The sequence below is a fragment of the Dunckerocampus dactyliophorus genome, chromosome 20, assembly GCF_027744805.1.
Source record: "Dunckerocampus dactyliophorus isolate RoL2022-P2 chromosome 20, RoL_Ddac_1.1, whole genome shotgun sequence".
Lineage (NCBI taxonomy): Eukaryota > Metazoa > Chordata > Actinopteri > Syngnathiformes > Syngnathidae > Dunckerocampus > Dunckerocampus dactyliophorus.
The window spans coordinates 11,029,576-11,051,448 of record NC_072838.1 but is presented as its reverse complement, the minus strand read 5'-3'; the positions used below and the strand labels follow the sequence as shown (position 1 = coordinate 11,051,448).

The 21,873-nt window shown below is 41.2% G+C and overlaps 1 protein-coding gene across 3 annotated transcripts; it reads left to right on the top strand.

Annotated features, from left to right (window-relative positions):
- The first annotated feature begins 879 nt into the window (after positions 1-879).
- itgb8 (integrin, beta 8) lies at positions 880-20,426 on the top strand. Of its 3 annotated transcripts, none has more exons than XM_054762826.1 (16): positions 880-1,367; positions 2,517-2,602; positions 5,570-5,741; positions 5,814-5,920; positions 6,280-6,419; positions 7,081-7,246; positions 10,123-10,281; positions 10,379-10,474; positions 11,663-11,755; positions 13,247-13,387; positions 14,060-14,471; positions 14,547-14,769; positions 14,851-14,957; positions 16,295-16,402; positions 16,964-17,127; positions 19,822-20,426. In XM_054762826.1, exons 1-16 carry the CDS (start codon positions 1,277-1,279, stop codon positions 19,942-19,944), a joined length of 2,388 nt encoding a protein of 795 aa, XP_054618801.1. In that variant the 5' UTR covers positions 880-1,276; the 3' UTR covers positions 19,945-20,426. The 3 variants fall into 3 exon arrangements, with proteins under 3 accessions (XP_054618801.1, XP_054618800.1, XP_054618802.1); XM_054762825.1 differs by having other exon boundaries at positions 16,292-16,402; XM_054762827.1 differs by lacking the exons at positions 16,295-16,402; positions 16,964-17,127; positions 19,822-20,426 and adding an exon at positions 16,119-16,280.
- Positions 20,427-21,873: the final 1,447 nt, after the last annotated feature.

The following is a 21,873-nucleotide window of genomic DNA, read 5'->3' as shown; positions in this document are numbered from 1 at the left end:
GAGTACCCGGAGAAAACCCACACACGCACGGGGAGAACATGCAAACTCCACACAGAAATGCCCAATGATGGACAAAATACTAAAAAAAAAAGTGCAGTTTTCCTTTAATGTTACCATTACTTCAACTGTTTAAACAGTAATATTTAATGTAAAAAATGACTAGCATGTTTTAATCCGCTGGTTCACTTTGGATTACTTGCAAAATAAATAAAAGAAAGTAATACATACAATATAAATAATTGTATTAATCCAAATTATATATTACTAAAAATAATAAATAATATAATACATAATAAAACTTTTACCCCATATATGAACAGTACAGATTAATGATATTGTAACAGAAAAAAATAATGTAAAAAAAAACAGAAGATACAATATTAAACACTCAATGATTTCATTTGAGTGTGTATTTAAGAACACGTCTATTATATTCCCAAAAGAGGGCACGTAAGTTGCGCAAGGCTTTATTTGTAATTAAGTTGTTTACAATTGAAGTTGTTTTTATTTATTTTTATTTCCAAATGTTAAACAAAACAATAGTATTGCTTCGAATTGATTTTTAACTGAAAAAAAAAAGGTTGAGAACAATACAGAGGACCAAAGCACAGACCTACACATGAAAGTTATATTTGAAGTGGCTGAATATATTCAGAAACAACACGATGGGAGCAGTAGAAGCAGCTTGAAACTATAATTCATTTTAAAAATGACCATTTTACACATACAAGATCAAGCTGAAAATAGCGTACCCCCTCTGTTATGCTTTCAAAACTTATTTGTAACCCCCTCTCTCTCTCTTTCTCTCTCGCTCTCTCTGGTTGCCATGGCACCGCCTACCTGAGTCGGTCTATAACTCCCTGACTGTGCAGCCTGTTTAGTCAGCATGCTGGTGCACAGTGACGGACACTTTTTTGGGTCAGTGGATATCAGCTCGGCTCGGTCCAGACTGTTGTGAGCCAGACTCCGAGGAAATCGATGGGGAGGGGGTGGGTGCATAAAACCCATTTCTTCACCTGCCCTCCCGGAGGTGGCGGTGGTGCAGGGGGAGCGTGCCTCTAAGCTGATTGGAACCGGAGGATGTGAATACCTCCCCGGGATTAGAGGGTTACTGGGTGAGGGAACAATGCTCCGTGGATCGGTGCGCCATTCCCGGCTCTTGTTGGCGACGCGGCGGACACACGGTCGCCGGTCTCCAAGCTCCCCTCAGCGGCTGCAGCAGTGACTCCAACACAGCCTCCTCGCTCGGTCCGGTCAGCCACCCGGCGTGGATAATATGACTTCCTGCCCATCAACATATGGCAGCGTCCCTCTGTGTCTCCTGCTCTGCTTGCTAGTGGCTCTCGGCGCAGTAGCCTCTCATCCGGGTGAGTTCAGCCTCATTAGGGGACAATTATATCATATCCTTGTAATTAACCTACATTATGTTTCGTGTTGTTCCTGGACAGCATCACTTTGACCTACATCGGTCACAGGGGGTCTTAAAGTCCACAAATGACTTATCCATAAGGAATGATGGGACAGTACAGTATAGAGACTCTTCTATCTTATAATGCATTTTTACCTGACCACATTTTATCCATTATTGCCTTATTATTGTCACATTTTAGTATAATTTTTAATTATTGTGTTTTTTCCAATCAAATTTGACACATTTTTTTTCAAGTTATGACATCAAATAAGATTTGTGGTGTTTAAGAAAACAATTTGTAGTAATATGTAATTAATTATGTATTGTCACTTTTTTTAAATTAAAAAATAAAAAATAAAATGTTCATTTTTCACTATTTTTTTTACTTAGTTTTTTAAATTGAACTTTGTTCTATAAAGTTGAAATTCTTCATGTCTATCTAGCAGCTCATCCACCTATCCATCCATCTATCGCCTATTCAGCTATCTATCCCAAAATACATATCGCAATTTAAATAAAAATAAAAAATGCAACCCTGAGACACAGAAAAATAATTATTCATCACCGTTATTGTTCGGGTAAAAGTTTCATAAAGAGAGCTAATTGGGCCAGAAAGGCATTACAGTGGCATTCAGAACCTGCAGCCATTCTCCGGCCTACATTTTTCACTCTCAGCCTGGAGGCTCACTGCAAAACTTCCCCTGAAATATGTGATTTCAGCAGATACATCATCTCAATGAATCATTAATGCCACCTTTAGTCAGCCGTGAAATATCGCGACGGCATAAATAGTTCTTGTGAGACTCAGCAATCACAGAATCTGCTCCTGCAATACGTGAGTGCACATGGCATTTACTGATTGACTCATGTAGTGCGTGAGTGAGCGAGTGTGGACTAATGGACTGGCACCTGTTCCCACAGTTTAACTGCTTTTCCACACCCTGACGCATGCTGGAGTGGCTCATATGAGATGCAAGGATGTGTTTCCATCATCATAATTCTGCACGAGAGCTTTAATTGATCCGCTGTCGCTATAAGTGTTGATAGAAACTATAATATATGAAGGTTCTTAGGTTCTTCTCCTTTTGTCACTCTGTCCCTCTAGGCAACAACGTGTGCTCGTCTCCTATGATCACATCTTGCACAGAGTGTCTCAGACGTGGACCACAGTGTTCCTGGTGCTTCAAGGAGGTATGGAATGCGTCCACTTATAAGCGTGTCTCTGGCAGAAGAAAAATGAGAGACATTCCGCTGCATTCCTTAAAATGATACACACTTTATTGCTGCTTTTACACCATCCACAGATGTGAACATGATGTTTAAAGCTTCTGTGTGCGGAGGTGTGAATGTTTCCATTCCATTTCTATTCTTTCTCAAGCAGCAGCAGCAGCAGCAAGGGCAAAGGCAAATCCACAATTTACCCATATGTTTAGTCTGGTCACCACTGCCTGACATTCTGTGCATCTGCTTGGGAGTTCTTTCTCATAAAAGATCCAGCCAGGATCACTGCCCGGCTGAGAGGAAGTGTTAAACCTCCAAACACACACCAGCCCATTTGGGAGCTAACGTATCAACGAGCACACTAGACTAAACTGTCAACATGTGGGTGTTTAAAGGTTTCAGGTGCTTTCCAATCATGTGAACCTTCATCATTGGGTCGAGTTCAGTGGCGTGTGAACACAGGTCCAACTTGTTCATGCACAGTTGCACATTTCCAACGACTGAGCCGGAAAGTCACTCTGTCATTCGGATGAAGTTTTACAAATGGCTGCAGGCATAAATAACTCAGCTTTTACACATCCAGCAACAAATCAGAAGCGATATTAATATTCAGCGCGTGCAGAAACCTGCAGTCAAGTCATTGAAGTTACACTGCAGGGCATTTCATTACTGTATGTACAAATGCACAATCAAATACAATGTACGCTGCAATGCGCCACACGGCGGCCAAGTGGTTAGCATGTTGGCCACACAGTCAGGAGATCTGGGTTTGAATGTCCATTGGGCAATTGCATGTTCTCCTCATGTGTGGGTTTTCTTTTCAAGTCAGGTTAACCGGCAACACCAAAAAATTGTCCATACGTGTGAATGTGAGTTTGAATGGTTGTTTGTCTATACGTGCCCTGCGACTGGCGACCAGTCCAGGTTGTACCCCGCCTCTCGCCCAAAGTCAACTGGAATAGGCTCCAGCATATCCCTGCGACCCTAATGAGGATTAACCGGCATAGAAAATGAATGAATGTACACTGGAATTCATTGTACTGAAATAAGGTTAATCATTTTTGTTGTACTGTGCATAGAGATGCTCCATATTGGCTTTCTTTCCGATATTGGCAGTAGTTCTTCCCTCATTCCCACATTATTCTCATTCTACTGTAATGCATTTCACAAATAAACACTGTTTGCACAAACTAAGATAAACAGAAAAGTGCCAAAACGCTGCGTGCGGCTTCCTGAAGTGATATTAGATTAGATATCAAGGAGAATGCCTTACTACACACTCAAATAGCCAGCTTTTCATGTCGGGTTCCGCATGACAGGTTGGACTTTAGTTTTGTTTTTCCTTAAAGTTTCACTTTGTTTCCCCTTTTGTGCTCTTATTTTGGTTTTCTGTTTCCTGTTTGGCGCGATGTGGAGCTGCTTTGGGGTCGCTGAAAAGCTTGAGCGGCGGTTTCTGCTTTTCATGAGTAGTTGGCGCTACTATTTCGGCAGAACTGCTTTACACGAAATAAGCACAACGGTCATGGCTAATTGCTTATTTACAATCCAAAGGTGAATGTCATTTTCATGGGCCATCCCTAATTGTGCACGTACAGTACGTGGGTGTTCAGGTTAATAACATTTGTTATCGCAGGAGGCAAAGGAACCACTGAAAAACAGTGAAACAGTATTATTTTACATTTGACACATCTTCTTGAGGCTCTGATTAGTTTTTCAGATGGTGTCCTGCAGGTCACATTGTGCACTCATGAAGTTAGGTAGGTAGGTAGGGAGCATATTTATTTCCTGTTGTTCGTCCACTTTGTGTGAGTCGCTTACTGACGGAAGGAGCAAAGGTTACTAATCCACTCGAAAGCTACAAGGCATGACACTGCGGCTGTGTTAGGTCAGATGACTTGTGGTGGTCAAATGATATTCCAGTAAGGAGAAGTAGCTCTAGAAGTTATGTAGAAGTTAAAACCCATAAACCACAATAATAGGGACGATCAGCAGCTACCTGGACTCGTCTGTATCCTGTGTAAAAAAAAAAAAAGACAAAAACCTGACAGGAATGTAATGGTTTTATTGAGTGGTTCTGATATGAACTGTAATTTCATCCTGGAAAATGATTTCATTATTGATGTGCTGTTTGCAAAATACGCACATAATCTCTGCTACACGGATAATATTGACAAAGTACAGGAGGTTTGGAAATGATCATTCGTTACCTTTCGTGTCCTTCGCCATCACACACCCGTTAATAACTGTGAGAAGCGCCTTGAATGCTCTTTTGCTTGTAACACACACACACACACACACACACACACACGCTGCAAAGCAAGAAGCTAGACTAAAGCTTTTGGGCCAAATGACTCTACGTGATCTTATGTTGATATCTAAAAATCACGTGGCGTCCAGTCATCACGGCTGTTATCACTGACATCAATGTTTGTGAGTGCAAGGTTTTATTTGCCACTACTTTTCGTGAAGTTAACATTGTATAGTTATCTTTTTACATGTTTCTTTACGAGGTGGCGGTGATCGAACACTGCCAGAAATAAGCACGGTTTGAATGGCGTGGTTTGATTCCCTTGTCAGGTTTTAGTCAGCCGGTGCGGAGAATGTATCATAGGTGCTCAACGAAAATATACGCAACACTTTTGTTTTCGCTCCCATTTTCCATGAGATCTACATTGTATTCGATATCCAAAAGAGGCCTATCCCTCTCAAATATTGTTCACTGATCTGTGCTAGTGAGCATTTATAATTCATCCACCTCACATTAGACAGCATGACTATTGCATAGGTGTGCCTTAGGTTGATAAGACAATAAAAAGACACTAAAATATGTGTAGTTTAACTGTATTATATTATATGCTCACTAACAGATTTAGGAAGATGTGTGTATACATACACACACATAGTATATATTATATCCTGTTTGTGTGTGACCTTCAGGATTTTCTGGATGGAGCGGGTTCGAGCCACCGCTGCGACCTTCAGGTGAACTTGCTCAGAAAAGGCTGTGGACCCGAGTTCACAGAGCACTCAAAGGTCAAAGTGGAGGTCAACGCCACCACCAGCAGCACACAAGTGTCGCCCCCAGACATCAGCATCACGCTCACACCAGGTATTGGCAACAGCTGCGTGAAATAACCAATAAGTGGTTTGCGGTTTAAAAAGTGAACGGTGTGTGCGGCAGGTTCGGAGGCCAGCTTCATTGTTGCCGTGAAGCAGCTGCCACGTTATCCGGTGGATCTTTACTACCTGGTGGATGTATCCGCATCGATGCAAGAAAACCTTGATCATGTAAGTTGATTTATACATAACATTAAATGCACGGGCATGAGGCAAGAATAATTTCTGCCTCCACGTAAGAACTCCTAATTGCTTTGCTACAAAGATATGATCCCTTCAGCATGAATATTTTGATATCTTTGGTCAATTCAAAGGCTTCACTTTTGCATTCAACGCTCCAGGGGCATAAACTAAGGCGTGAAATGAATGATTAAAAAGAATCACTAATGAAGCAATGCACATGAACCAGTTTGCCCATAAGATGACTGAAGCGTGGTTCGTGCAGAAAAGTGACATAAGTGTTAAGGACGTAAATAAGCTTTCTGCTGTCATTACGTATGCATTTCTTTACTCACATTTTCCTCCCCCAGCTGAAGACGGTGGGCGTAGCGCTGTCTCTGCGTATGAAGGAGCACTCCTCAGACCTTTGGCTCGGTTTCGGCTCCTTTGTGGACAAGCCGGTGTCGCCTTACATCAACGTGCATCCCACCAAGATCAACAACCCCTGCAGGTTAGAAACATCGTTTGTTGACTGAAGAAGCATGATAAAATAACATTGCAACATCATAGCAGACAATGCAACTCTATCAAATGCTGGTCTGATAGCCATAATTCACTGAAAAGGTATACATTAATAATAATGTATGATAACAACATTAAATCTGAATGTAAATGGCCCATTGTGAGTGTTATAATAAACAAGACAGACAAGTTGGTATCATGAAATGAATGTGCTGCGATGGAGAAGGGGATATTGATGTCTCATGGGAAATCCCCCATGCAGCAGTCTAGGATAACTAAGGGATGATTCAGGACAAGCCTATGTTACCCCTGACTATGCGTTTAATCAAGGAGCTAAATGTGCACATAAAAGGAATATCTGGAAGATGAGAAGAGCCTGAGAAGTGTGGGAAGCACAATTAACATGTGACCTCATGAGAGGAGTGATAAGGGTCTGATAATCACGCATTTTTCTTTCATTCTTATCCATTCATGTAATTGCATTTTTGGACGAGATGATCCAAACTCCCACAATTTGCTGTGTGTTACTCAGAGTGACTTTGCATTTTTTGGTCCAATGATGAATTGCTACGTGAGCCTGAAACAAGGGGCCTTTTTAATATGAACGCAGCAATCAATAACCGTGGCTGTTTCGGGCCCTTTCTCACCAGTGACTATGAGATCCGCTGCCGTCCCGCCCATGGCTTCCACCACGTCTTGAGCATGACCGGGAATATGAGCGAGTTCACACGCGTGATCAAACGCCAGCGCATCTCCGGTAACATGGATACACCCGAGGGAGGGCTGGATGCTATGCTGCAGGCTGCTGAGTGCCAGGTAGGTCGAATACGGAGGGATCAACTAGATTATGTGGGTTTGTTTTGATGAAGGGCACTGCATTCTTGCAAGGATATTTTTTATTAAATGTGATACAGGGTCAAAACACGTTAAATCCTGATCGCATCTACTATGTTTGGCATTGCCAGGATGCCAGATTGCAGCTCAAAGTGCTCCTGTTTACTTTTATTTTCAGTGGGACAGCACTAAAGAAACGACACTTGGATACAATGTAAAGTAGGCAGTGTACACTTTGGATAACAGTCTAAATTTGCTGTTCCGTCAAAATAAGTCAACACACAACCTTTTAATGTCTAAACTGCTGGCAACAAAAGTGAGTACACCCTAAACCAGGGGTGTCCAAAGCACAGCTCGAGGGCCATTTGCAACCCGCGGCTTGTTTTTTTTATTGGTCTGCGGCATATAAAATAAAATTAAACCAAAAAACCCAGCAAAAATAAGAAAAATGGAGCAAAAATGCAAAATGTAAAAGAGAAGAAGCTGAAATGTTGATACTAATAATTAATAATAAAAAAAGCGTTGTCTTTAAATGTATTTAACGTTTTTTTCTGCCTTTTTACAAAATTTGAAAATAAATATCAAAGTGGCCACCTGCATCCTTTGATTTTCAGTCCTGTGTGGGAAAAGTCTGGACACTCCTGCCGTAAACTGTGCAAATTGGGTCCGTTTAGCCATTTTCTCTCCCCAGTGTCATGTGACTCGTGAGTGGTTACAAGCCCTTAGGTGTGAATGGGGAGCAGGTGAGTTCAATTTAATGTTTTCGCTCTCACACTGGTCTGGGGTTGTTCAACATGGCACTTCATTGCAAAGAACTGTCTGAGAGTGTGGAAAAAAAAAAAAAAGAATCGTTGCTCTACATAAAGATGTTCTGGGCTACATGAAGATTGACAGCACCCTGAGTGTTGCTGAGCTGCAACACGGTGGCCAACACCATGCAGAGCTTTAACAGGACAGCTTCCACTCAGAACGGGCCTCGGCATGGTCCACCAAAAAAGTTGTACATGCTTAGCGTCATTTCCAGAGGTTGTCTTTGGAATATAGATGTACGAGTGCTGCCAGTATTGCGGCAGAGGTTGAAGAGGTCGGCCGGTCAGACCACATACTTGGCACGTGTTCACTTTTGTGACACTTTTTTAACAGTTCAGAAAGTATGACTTGAAACCTACCCTACCACTTTATTGTGGGAGGCCTTTATTGTGGGAGAATAGTGGCATTCTGACTCAGCGTTTGATTGTTCCACTGGAATCCCACTTAGTAATAAGACCCCAGCTTGGCTCCCCGCGCACACACACACACACACACACAGTGGCAGTAGCTCATACGATGACTGCAGGAGGGCTGTGAGTCATGCCATGCAGGGGTCCCTGAGTAACCAGACTGCAAGGAAACACCACACAGCACTCACGGCTCCAGAAATAGACTCTCCATTATGTCATGCCTATCTTATTAGCGCGCTGAAATATAAACACACAGACACCCTTTTTCTCCCACACTCTATGACACAGACATAAATGGGGGGGCTTTGTGACTTGTGGAAGAACTTTTTGGGTTTTTTTTCCTTGAGAGCCAAAGGAGCTTAGAGTATCTTACCACATATGTACTTACATTTTCCATGTTTCTCTGTACGTTGTTGCTGACTAGTGAGCTCAAATAATAACGTAGTATGTGCTCCTCCCCAAAATATGCTGTGTAAATGTGGATTTTAAAGGTAAAAAAAAAATGCAAACAATAAACATGCACAAAACTAGCGAGTTTGTCCTGTGCTGTACCGTACCACAAAATTAAGTTCCCAAACAAAGCTCCATACGTGTTGCTGACTCACTGTCTGTGCATTTTTTATTGAGTGCGACTGCAAAATAAACCGCCATGGGGCCACAGAGAGTTGGGAGTGCTTTGATAAAGAAGGATCTCGCCAGGATGTACGGGAAGTTTGCGTCGATAACGGCTTCCATTCACTGGTCATTGATAATTATTTTGCATTGTTTTCTGCATGTAAAACTATCATTATTCTCTATGAAATGTATTTTTTGTTCACAGTTTTGATTTGATTTATTGGATTTACATTATTTCCTATGGGAAAATTGACACAGTTTTTGTACGTTTCGGTTTTTGGAACCAATAAATAATAAAAACTGAGGTAGAACCGGATGAAATTTGCCTGACTAGGAAAAGGACCCCCCTTTTTCAAGACTCGCTTTTGGATCAATATTCTTAAAGACAAAAACAGACAGGAAAGCCTGTTTCCAATATGAGTGAAATAACAACTGGTAAATTTGGATGAAAAGCATTATCATATGTCTTAGGTGCAGGAAAGTTGTTTGATAACTCTTCATTACCATTATCTTCAAACCATGATCATTTGTTGTCTGTTTGATAACGTGCCCAATTTGAGACACCTTTTTTTTTTTAAGCATGGGCCATGGCTGCATCTCCTTAGGTCACTGGAAAAGCTCTGACTTTCATGGGGAGACGGTCATTTGGCTTGTTGGCTTGTTGATTTGCATGTAGAATTCCCAAGACCCCACATGAAAAGACCATATAAGAGTGTCAGTCAGACGTTTGGACACACCTTCTCATTCAATTGCATGGGAACATGTGCCCCAACTTAACTTGGTCACTTAACAAATTCTAATCTGGATCAGGGCCTAACTTTTCAGATATCTGCTTGCATTATTTGCTGAGAAATTCAGCTAAATATTCTAGTCCAGTGTTAACAAAAGTGTAAAAAAAATCTTGGATCCGTACCTGAAATGTCCATGGGTTCTTTCCTTACCAAGGCCTTCACAAAATTTTGCAGAAATTACAGACGTTTTGTCGTAGTCCTGTAAAAACCAACAACCGCGTCTCTCCTTCAGAAAGCCGTGGGTTGGCGTCCAGAGGCCAAACGTTTGTTGCTCCTGATGACCGACCAGCCGTCCCACCTCGCCCTGGACAGCCGACTGGCGGGAATCGTCGTCCCGCATGATGGTCTGTGTCACCTGGAAAACAACATTTACACTGGAAGCACCAGGATGGTGAGTGCTGGGAAGAAGCAAACAGGAGCAACGCTGAATATTTTGTCCACAACAAGTCAACGTAATCTGATATTGCTCTCTTGGTGTTTATCCTTAGGACCATCCGAGTCTGGGCCAGTTGTCTGACAAACTGCTGGAAAACCATATTCACTCCATCTTCGCTGTGGAGAAACAACAGTACCAGTGGTACGAGGTAATCTCTTCAACACCAGGGTATACAAATTGCAGGTTGCAAGCGATCCGCAAAAACTGGAAGAGTACGTCCTTTAGCAGACCATATTAAACCTGGCAGTTACGTGTAGCGTTAAAGAGTGTGGTGATTTCCAAATGTCTGTGAACGTGACATGAGTCCTGCGTGTGGGAGTGCGGGACGACGGCTCTGTGCAGAGAAGACAGCTGAGTTTGCTGTTGATGTTGTGGCGTGCTTGCGACAGACAGTAGCCTTTGCAATAACAAGATTGTTAATGGAACACCTCCTTGTCATCCCACATCTGGCTAGCTAGGCTACCAATACAATCTCTATTCATACTAATAGTCGCGACACTCCAGTGATGACAGTAGTGTTGCTGCATGTATTCTTCCACTGTGACTAGTTGCCCAGTGAATCTTGTGTTTATGGACCACTATTGAGTTTTGATAGATTTTTGGATAGATTTTTTTCTGTATAGAGATTTATACTCAACACGCAAACCAACAGGTGGCGCCAAATGAGCTCTGAGCTCCCTGAGCTTTTCTTTCTGTCACTAACAGTGATCTGGGGAGATGCAGCCGCAACACACGTGGGTGAGACCCACTCAAATTAAAAAACAATATGTGCAATGATGTTGAAAACATGATTTTAAAAAGTATATTTTTCCAAAAGCAGATCTTCAAAAAGAGGGGTCTTCTTACATTCAGGGTCGTCTTATATTTGGGTCAATACAGTACTTGCCTCGAATAGCTTGGGACCATATACCTGTACCTCGTCGGCCCTGGAGAATATACAAAGAGCTACCTTCACGTCCAATAATTTGCCCTGTGGGGTACATTTGTACAGAATTAGTACCTGGGGGGTACAATAAAAGGGACAACTATATACATAGTGTCCTCAACGTCACGATAATGGACCCCTAACTGTTGCATCATTGTTTGGCTGCTTGTATGGTAGCCTCCACCATCATTAGTCAATAGGTGAATGAGTGCAAAGTGCTTAACACTGAGGGGGAAAATGCTATGTAAGTGGTTATGGGGAAGCATACAACAGTACAGTACAGACCGTTCATGTGTCCCTTGCCTCATAAAAACAACTCTCATAATACTTTCCAAGCTCTTACTTTCATAATGCAAGGTATGGTGCATGTATTCATACAAAATAAGAGTTGCTTTTTTGTCTTTTCTTTAGGAGTTGGTGCGTTTGTTGCCAGCCTCCTACTTGGGGAAGATAGGCTTCTTCCAGTCTCCAAACCTCATTGACCTAGTGGTGGATGCATATAAGGTATCAGGAGTACTCGACATATTTAAGACTTTTGTGTGTTTCCGAACTTGTAATGATAACAGAAGGATAGGGAAGCTGGAAAAGAGCGTGCAGTGTAAGAGCATGTGTGACTATAGAGGTTTGTTCATTTGGTTGGCTGCAGTCTGTGGCTATAATCTTGCTTGCAGCACAGCGCTCCATTGTTTGCTTCTAGATGTGTCCGAATCTACAGATCTGGGTGCGCACACACGCACACACACACACACACACACACGCAGCTGAGTCTGAACAGAAGCTTGTATTGTAACCGCCATCAGACCCCCTTCTTGTAAACTAGGTGTCCCGACCATGTAGGAAAACAAAGATTCTATTTTTGGCTCCACCTCCAATTTCCCATAAGCCTCCTGCACTTGAGGACAAAACACACACACACACACACACACACACACACACACACACACACAACAATGAGGGCATTTTGAGGACATGTTGCAACTTTCAATAGTCACAATTCTCACTTTTAATTTCCCATCATAACTTTGTGTCTGGTTCAGTTATATCTGGATTCCCATGAACGCAACACAGTCAGAATTCACTTTCGAGGTCTGATTCAGGCGTGGCCAAACCTTTTTGTCTGGCATTGGCAGCTCTTAATGTTGTAACTTTAACCATTCTAACACAGGGAAGTCCAAACGGAACATATTGAAAAATGAAAGGATGCAAGGTCCAATTTGATATTTGGTTCTGTACAGATTATTTAAGAAAAAAATGCATCTCAGCTTTGTGATAAAGGTGAAAATGCGTATTAGTATGAACGTGGGGGTTTCCTTTTTTCCCCCCCAATTTGTTATTTTTTTAAATTTTCCAACATATTTTTTTTACTCTTTCAACTCTATGCTACTAAAATTACATTTTCCCCTCACATTGTTTATTCCCGTAAAACTGCTACTTTTTCCTCTTGACTTTCCTACGACTTTTTTTCCCCCCACTTAATTTGCATTAAAATTACAGCTATTTTTTTTCGCCCATTTCTGTTGTTTTTTCAATTTTCCAACTATTTCTTTGTGTAAATTCTCCTCTCGTAATTATGACTTTAATCCCACAATATTTAGACTTTATTCTTGCAACATTATAACTGTTTCCGCAACCTGATTTTCCAAAAAATTACAACTTTATTCATCGTTGTTTCTCATAATATTACACCTTTTTATAAAACAACATCTTTTATCCCAATAAGATTTCAACTTTATAATATAAAGTTATAATATTACATTATTCTCGTAAAATTACGACTTTGCATTAGATTGCAACTTTTTCCCTCATAATATTTTGACTTTATTATTGAAAAATTGTTCAATTTTTGCTGTTTTTAGTGCCCTCGTTAATCAGATTTGTAGAATGTGCCGCAGACCAATAAAAAACAAACAAACAAAAAAACAGCCACAGGCCGCAAAAAGCCCCTGGGGGGCACTTTGGACTCCGCTGGTCTAATTCCAACGTCTCTCTTTATAGAACTTGTTGGCAGAGGTGGCGTTGTCAGTGTCAGTGGACGACAAGGCATTCAGCAGGTACTGGACGTCTGTCGTCCCCATCTGTCCTAACGGGTCCACCGCTACAAACCAGAGCTGCTCCGGGGTGCAGCCCAACCAGACGGTAACGTATCAAACAAATAAACCACTGCACTAGAATGGAGCTCCACAATTTGTCACTACTATTTAGTTGTATTGGATTAGTTTGGCCACCACAAACACACGCACACGCACACCATGAAAGATTGGGGAAATAATCTGAGTTGAGCGGATTAGGCTAAAGGCTGTGTTTAATGCAAAAGACTCCCATGTGATTCCATGACTTGTTTGCTGTAAAATCATTACTTCTTGTAATATGGAGGCATTTATTTTTGGAAATGGGCTGTTAGTCATTTTTCTACCTCCTCCTGCAGCATTTTGTTATATTTACAAACACACACAAATATTTGCATTCCTTTAGGCTGTGCAATGACTTTTTGTGCTTTTGCTTTCTTTTCACTCCCAAATGCGTCTCCACTCCTCGCACTTCATCATGCCCCAGTAGTTTTTACAGAGACTTTAATCTTCGCTTGGATTAAATGAATCTTTATCAGCATCAAGATAAAGATAAAAGATCAAATGAACACATTTCCACACAATTTAATATCAACAATCCATAACGTTTCCTTTTGGAGGAATAGGAGAGGCACTTCATCAAGACTCTAAATCCTTTTTAAAAACGTACCACACACAGAACAGAAACAAAACATCAAAAAAATGTTGCTTTTTTTAACGGTTGCTGGGGTTTTTTTCACAGGTTTACTTCAACGTTACCATTGGCCTGTTCTCCTGTCCTGACCACGACGCAGATGAAGAGATTAAAGTGATGGTTCGCCCTGTGGGCTACAATGAATCCACCACTGTCAGGGTCCGCTCTAAATGTCACTGCAGTTGCGGGTCAACAGGAAGATGTCATGACAGTGACCAGTCGCCGTGTACAGGGGCTACAGACGGCGCCGGTCTGGAGCAGAGGCCGCATCAGGGGCTTGTGATGAATGAATCAAAGTGGGATTGTCGAGCCGATGGCTCTAATGTGGACTGTAGTGGCAGAGGAGTGTGTGAATGTGGGAGGTGTGTGTGCGAGCAGAGTAGACTTGGCACAGTTTACGGGAAATACTGCCAGATGGATGACTTCTCCTGCCCTTATAATGGAGGACTGCTGTGTGGGGGTACGTTTTTAGAAAGGTATGCTTATGAATAGGATGAAGAATATAAAATGTCTTCCTTCTTTCTGTTCCTGTCAGGAAAGGGGGTGTGTGTCTCGGGCGAGTGTGTGTGTGAGGGCGGCTGGACAGGAGATAGCTGCGGTTGTGCCGTCTCCACAGCAACCTGCCAGTCACCTGATGGCTTGCTGTGCAGTGGGCGGGGCAAGTGTGTGTGCGGCCAATGTGTGTGTGACGGCCAGGGATACTCCGGAGACGTCTGTGAGAGATGCCCTGCCTGTCAAAGCAGCTGTCAATCAAACTGGTACTTTTTTTTTTCTTTAATGTAAACATGATGGTATTCATAAAGCTGACTTTTTTTTTGTTTTTTTTATGTCTCGTTCAGGAAGTGTGTGGACTGTCATGTGTCTTGTGGCCTCAAAGAAAATGAGGCGGGGCATTGCAACCGCACTTGTGAATCAGAGGTCATCTACATCAGTGCTATGCTATCAGGTACAGACCAACCTCATTCCATGTCAGTAGGGGGCAGTATATTACCAGGAAGTGGGGATGTCCACCCTTTTGGCAGGAGAGAATGACCTGCTAACTCTCTTTAGCTTAACCATGTAAGAATTATAGACTATGCTTACCAGGAAATATAAATTAATATTAGGAAATTTTTAAAAAATATATCTAAATATAAAACTTTTCTAATGCTTTTTTGAAATTATTTAAGTGGTAGTTCATAAAATAATTTTTATGGATAATATAATATCCTATTTTTAAAAAGAACGAAAAAAATTACAGAATGTTTTGATAAATGCTATTTGTTTACATTTGAATTTTGCTTAATCTCATCTAATTTGCTCAAGATGATGTATTCCATTCCAAATAGCAGCAGTAGCTCACTGTTGCCTCTTGAGGACAAAAGTGGCATTACAAAACCTCAAACTGACACTGACATGTTCAAGAAGAAGTCAACACATACATAAGGCAATAATATTAATACCAACTATACTGACCGTACCATCTGCAGTTTTTTGTGAGTAAAATGTGTACAAAAATATGTTTAATTCTGATTGGGGATTCCAAAGTGCAGCCGTTGGATGTGTTTTTATTGGCGCATTCTAAAAATCTAAATTAACAAGAAAAAAACTAGGCTAAAAAAAGGAATGAAGCCAAAAATATTACGAGAAAAAAAGTTGTAATGTAATGAGAAAAAGTCATAATTTTATGAGGTTGACATGAGGAAAAATAATGTCATTTTAGTAGAATAAAGTTGAAATATTCAAGAAAAAAAAATGTTATTTTATAAAAGTTGGAATATTATGAGAAAAACAAAACAAAAACAACAAATAAAAGTTGTCACTTTTGGAAAATTTGGTTGTGGAAAACGTCATAATGTTGCAAGAATAAAGTCAAAATGTGGGAATAAAGTCATAATTATGAGGATATAATATCCCTCCAAAAAAACAATTTTTGTAAACAAACAAACAGCTGAAAATAATGTTGAAATATTTGTAAAATAGAATAAAAAAACAGCAAAGACTGAAGTTGATACTAAATACGCTTTCACCGATATCACAAAGCTGAGATGCAGTTTTATCGAGAGCGTATCTCCATATGTTTGTTTACAAAATATCAAAGTGGCCCTTGGATCCTTTCGTTTTTCAGAACGTGGCCCTCGGTGAAAAAGGCTTGGACTCTGCTGTGCGAGATAAATGCATTCGAATGGATAAAGTGACAACATTAAGAGCAGCCAATGCCAGACATTTCAAGCAATGTTATTATCATCAGCTCTGTGCGTTTGCGTGATTTACCAACAAAACGTGTCTTTTCCTCTTAAGCAGGAGGGAAGTGGCTTCACTGTATGTACATCAGTGGTGACAACTGTCGCTATTGGTTTCAAACAAGCTCAGAGTCTGGACTGGAGCAGCTTCACATTAGCACCAGAGCAGGTACAGTGGTCATCAACCACAACACACTCCATCCTCCTAGCACTGCTCCCATTGCAGGTCAACTGCACCCTGGTGCATTTGAGTCAGCAAGACCGCTTTCAGTGTTGCAGCTGCATTTTACATTTCCCCCTCTGGTCCCAGCTCTCTTTCTCCGCTCTACAGTCACACGCAGAGTTTAGAAATACACACACTCAAGGTTACACTTTCACTCACGCTGCACATCCAAGTGTTACAGTTCATCCCCCGCCTGGGTTTTTGGAACAAAACTGCTCATTGTGCATTTTCTCCCACCCACCCCATCGCCCCTTATCCCCTCAACCCGACGGGACACTCTCTTCCTGCTGACGCCTACTCCTCCCGGGTGCTGCAGGAGCCAGGTCTCCATGGCAACCCTGTTACTTAATGTCTTTGGGCTCTTTGTTTTGAGGCATGAGGCTGTCATCTACGCATGGTCCCAGCAGATAAGCAGCTAACTATTCGGACCACTGCGTGTCATTTCTTAGCATCTGAACTCTTATTAGTTACAGTGTCTTAACATTGTGTGTGTGTGTGTGTCCACAGAGTGTGCCAGTAGAGGCCGGGTGGTTGGGACCTTCCTGAGTGTGTGTGCGCTGACTGTTCTGTGCGGGCTGGTGGTGGTGGCGGTGTCCAGGCTGCTGCTCCAGAAAAGAGGCTGGTCACCAGAGGGCGCCACTAAGGATGGGGACTATCTCTGCACCAGCAAGGTTAACGCACTATCACGAAGACCCATAACACACCGTCATTCTCTGAGAAGAGATGATTTCACCATCTGTACGGTTGAGTCTGTCAGCAGACGTACAGATGTGTTTTACATTTCCTAACGTCAGTAAACATAGCGATGGGAAGCGCGACTTAACTGTAATTTACACGATCTCAGGGACAAATGGAGGGGGAGGGGATCTGTTTTGTTCGGATAAGAGCTGTGACTACCACTATGGTTCATGAATAATGTACTGTTTAGGACAAAATACTGTTACTGTAAATGTTGTCAAGGTTGGCAGGTCTTTTAGTCTCTCGATTCATGCTTGGACCGTGCTGGTGCCAGGAACTCAGTGGTTTTTACAGATGAATCCATATTACAGGTTCTCAATACTATTTCAAATTGACGGGGGTAAAATGTCTGTCCCGTAGGTGTGGCGTGACAGAAAATAATTGAGAACCACTGAGTTATGCAGATGAGCTCACACTTTAAAAGGAAAACTGCACCTTTTTTGGAATTTTGCCCATCATCCACAATCCTTGTTTGAGACATGAACACATACCGGGGATGTCCTCTTCTCTGTGCGTTCTAAAGATATAAAAACAGATAAAGCAGCTCAGTACCACACGTACGGGACCCACTTATTCCGCTAACAATGCTCCTTTTACATATGTGCCGTGCATATAACCAAGCGACAGCCACATTGTTACGCCGATCAAACTATGTTATTGGCGTATTGACACTTAGCCATAACACACAGGCTAACTTCTAGCCGGCTAGCTTCACCACAGACTCGGGTCAGCGTCACGCTCACAACACCTCAGACCACTACAAAAAAGGTAAGGCTACCAGCTAACACCAGTGCTGCTGTGTTTTTATTTTCGAGGAATGTACCTGCCACTACATGGTCACAGCATGTATATAAAAACCATCAAACCTTGTTGGAGGTGTTTCAGTAGCGACCTGTGTAGGCGGCATACCTGTAGGTGGATCCCATTACGTGCTGTAAAGCTCTTCTTATATCTGTAGAACACACAGAAAAAAGAAAGACGTGTTCATGTCTCACATAAGGATTGTGGATGATGGGGAAGTGCAGTTTAAGTTATGCAACTGCTGCATAAATAACGTAGACCAGAATACAAGGCAGTATTTTTCCCCTACAAGAGGTTCTGAAAAAGGCAGTTTGTCAGAGCTCATTCTTCCCAACACACACGCACACACACACGCACACACACACACACAACAGTGGCATCGAGAGATGGGTCAGCCACACAGAAACCCATTCAGGTTTTCAAAAGTCAGGCAAGTTAGCCAACAAGAGAAGAATTATGATGCTAATTTCAAGATAACAGGGGTCAATGATGCAGATCAATAAATAACTGTTGAGCAGTTAGGACCAGTGCTGGGAGTAACGCCGTTAAAAAGAACCGTTTTCCAGTTAGGGGGAATCAAACTAATTATTAATTGAAATATTATTCAAGCCATCACAGTTACCAACAGTGAAATGTGGCACGTTATTATGCCCTGATATCTACAGTACATCAACAATATGGATGCCCATTCAGTGGCCATTGTTCACCACTGCTACCACACAGGAAGCTAAATAGCTAGTCAACATGCGTTGGCGTTGCTCACTCTCTGGAAAACACTGCCCCCTAGTGTTTTGGTAGAGAATATCAAGTCACAATATCAGTCCTCAGTCCAAATCTAATCTAACGTCTCAACGAAACACAGCACTACAAAGATAAATGAAACCTATTTTACATATGTGAAGGTTTAAAAAAACAAACACACACAACTCAAATTAACTTTCCCCGGTAATTACATGTTGTATTCGGTGCGGGTAGGAACGCAAGATGCGAGGCAGTGGTGTGTGCAGCAAAACACAAAGTCTTTCTTGAGATCTCGGAGACAAAAAAAAAGACAAAAAAAGAATCAAAGTAAAAAGGTTTACCAAAACTAAGGGCGAAGCAAAAGGGCTTGAGAATCCGACAAAGCAGGACGCCTGCGGCACATTTTAAAAATGCAATTAAACAACAAAAACAACTGAAAAAACAACATCAATAGTTTAGCAACAAACAAAAAGGCATGGTACAATGAAAACGTGCTCAAATTTGGTCTCACTTTACAATAAGGTACACAAAAATACAGTAGTTACTGAGGAACTAATGAGGAACTAATGACTATGGCACATACAATAAATTTAGAGTAGCTACTGAAGAACTTATGAGGAACTAATGAGGAACTAATGAGGAAGTAGTGAGTAGTGGTTAGGGTTAGGGCTAGGTAGGGTCCTTCCTCATTAACCACTGCAATTTTGTGTACCTTATTGTGAAGTGTTACCTAAAATTTTACTACTAGTTTGACCACCACTGAGCTATGATGTTACCGAGTGTCAGGTACGGAGACGCCGCACAAAAAATGCCACAAACTAAAAGTTTGGTGGCTTCCACGAGATGGACAGGAGGGTTTGTGACTATGTGAGTGGAAAACATCATGAGGGATTGCCCATGACCAGACCTTAGGAAACAGCCACAGAGACAAGCGATTAACTGGACTGGACTGGTTTCCCCAAAATGAGTGTTGAAAACAGGGGTCATCTTAGGGGTCATCTCAGCAGGGCATTTTGGGGGTAATGAGGTTGAAGTTGTTTGCATCCGTGACTTTTGCATGACTGCTTATTCCCGTCACTCTTCAGGAGTTATCCTACATCCCTACAAGCAATGAGAAGACGGTAACCTACAGGAGAGACCGACCACACGACCATTCCGTGGAGATGACCGTTCACGTCAAGATGCCCCTCGGTGACCCCTGGCAGTGATAGGTGGGATCAGAACGAAGGCAATGGAGACACGCCTTAAGACGACAGTTGGACTCTTTTTCTATTTAGCTCAATATGAATCCAAGCGCGTACAGAATGTGGCGAGTCTGATGGTAGTAAACAACACTTCCACGGAATCATAGAACCATGAATCGGGACTGAAAAGGCCAGTATTGTGGAAGCGGGTCTGCAACAAAGAGCACAAGTGTAGGAGTCTTCTACACAGGCGATCATGCAGTCATTTCCACTCTAATTTATGTGTGTAAGTGTGCATGTGAGCGTGCGTGAGCTGTGTGTCTGTTTATAATGTTATTGTCGTTTGTTTAGGTTTCGGTCAGGGGTGTCCAAAGTGCAGCCCGGGGTCCATTTGCGGCTTTTTTTTTTTATTGCCTTGCAGCACATTCTAAAAATATAAATTAACAAGAAAACTAAAAAAAAAAAAAAAAAAAAAAAAAAAAACAGCAACAAAAATGGTCAAACCAGCAATCAGAATATTAAGAGGAAAAAAAGTGGTAATCAAAAAAGAAAAAGCGGTAATTTTATGAGAATAACGCTAAAGTATTATGACGAAAAATAACATCATTTTAACATAAAGCATAAAGTTTTATTTTTTAAAGCAAAAATAAAACATTTTTTTTTAAGTCATAATATTATGAGAGACAAACAAAACAACAAAGTTGTAATTTTTGGAAAATTTGGTTCATAAAATGTTAAGAATAAAATTAAGGAACAAAGTTGGAAAATTTGTCAAAATAAAAAATAAAAAAAAAACAGCAGAAATGGAAAAAGTAGGTGCAATTTTACAAGAATAATCTCTATTAAACTAATATTGTGAAGAAAAATAATGTCACTTTAGTAGAGTTGAAATATTAAAGAAAACATGTTAATTTAAAAAAATACATTTTTTCATTAAAATACACGTGAACTATACTTCTTAGCATATCTGCATGTGTTTGCTTTACTATAAATTAAAGTCGCCCTTGCATCCTGTCATTTTTCAGCATGTGGGCCTCGGTGGAAAAAGTTTGGACACCCCTGGTGCATGTGATTGATACGCTCCAAATATCATGTCTCACACTTAGGCTGCCCTCTTGTGGTCAGCTCGAGGTACGACTTATTTTTCTCCATGTAGTGCCTGGGCTTTATCACTTTTGGATTAATTTATGAAGTGCACTCTTTGTTTTTTTTAATTTTGTGTTGTTATCGGGATATTTGTCATTGATTCACATTGTGTTTTCATCTGTTTATAGATTTGAAGTCTTCATTTTTATTTTCCATCATGTTGTGTTCCTGGGAAGTGTAGTTTCATGTGATTTGAAGTTGTCAGCCTGTTTAGACTTGCACTTGTGTTGCATTATACTACTGAAGTGTCCCTTCATGACAGGACAGTGGGATTGAAATGACATTTTGGTGATAAATTGGGCATTAATTGTGCAGTAACAAATCCACTGGAATTCCAATGCAAATGTAAAAACGACTGGGAAGCATTTTGTTCAAGAGCATTAACAAGTGACCTCAGAAGAGAAGCGCGCTTTGCTGTATGTTGACCATCTGCTACAACTCTCTAAACTGGGCTGATGGCGATCCTTTTGATTCCTCGGTACAAGCTAAGCTCTAAAGGTACTGAGATCCAAGGTGGACCCTACTAGCAACCCCTCTTGCACTATTAGACCTCCTGGATGACTTTCTAGTTCCTTTCCTCCTTGTGATTTTTATTGAAGCAATGACGTTTACAGCAACAGCTGCTTTATTATTTCTGTTGAGTCAGGAACACTATTTATTTTGTATTGTATTTTGTTTTTACTTGATGCTAATTGTCTTATTCTAGACCCTTCCTTATATATCGGTATAAGGAGTAAAATTACATACGCATTTTTAAAGACTAATCCTGTCATTTTACTCCTTTACATAGCAATAAAAGGAGTAAAA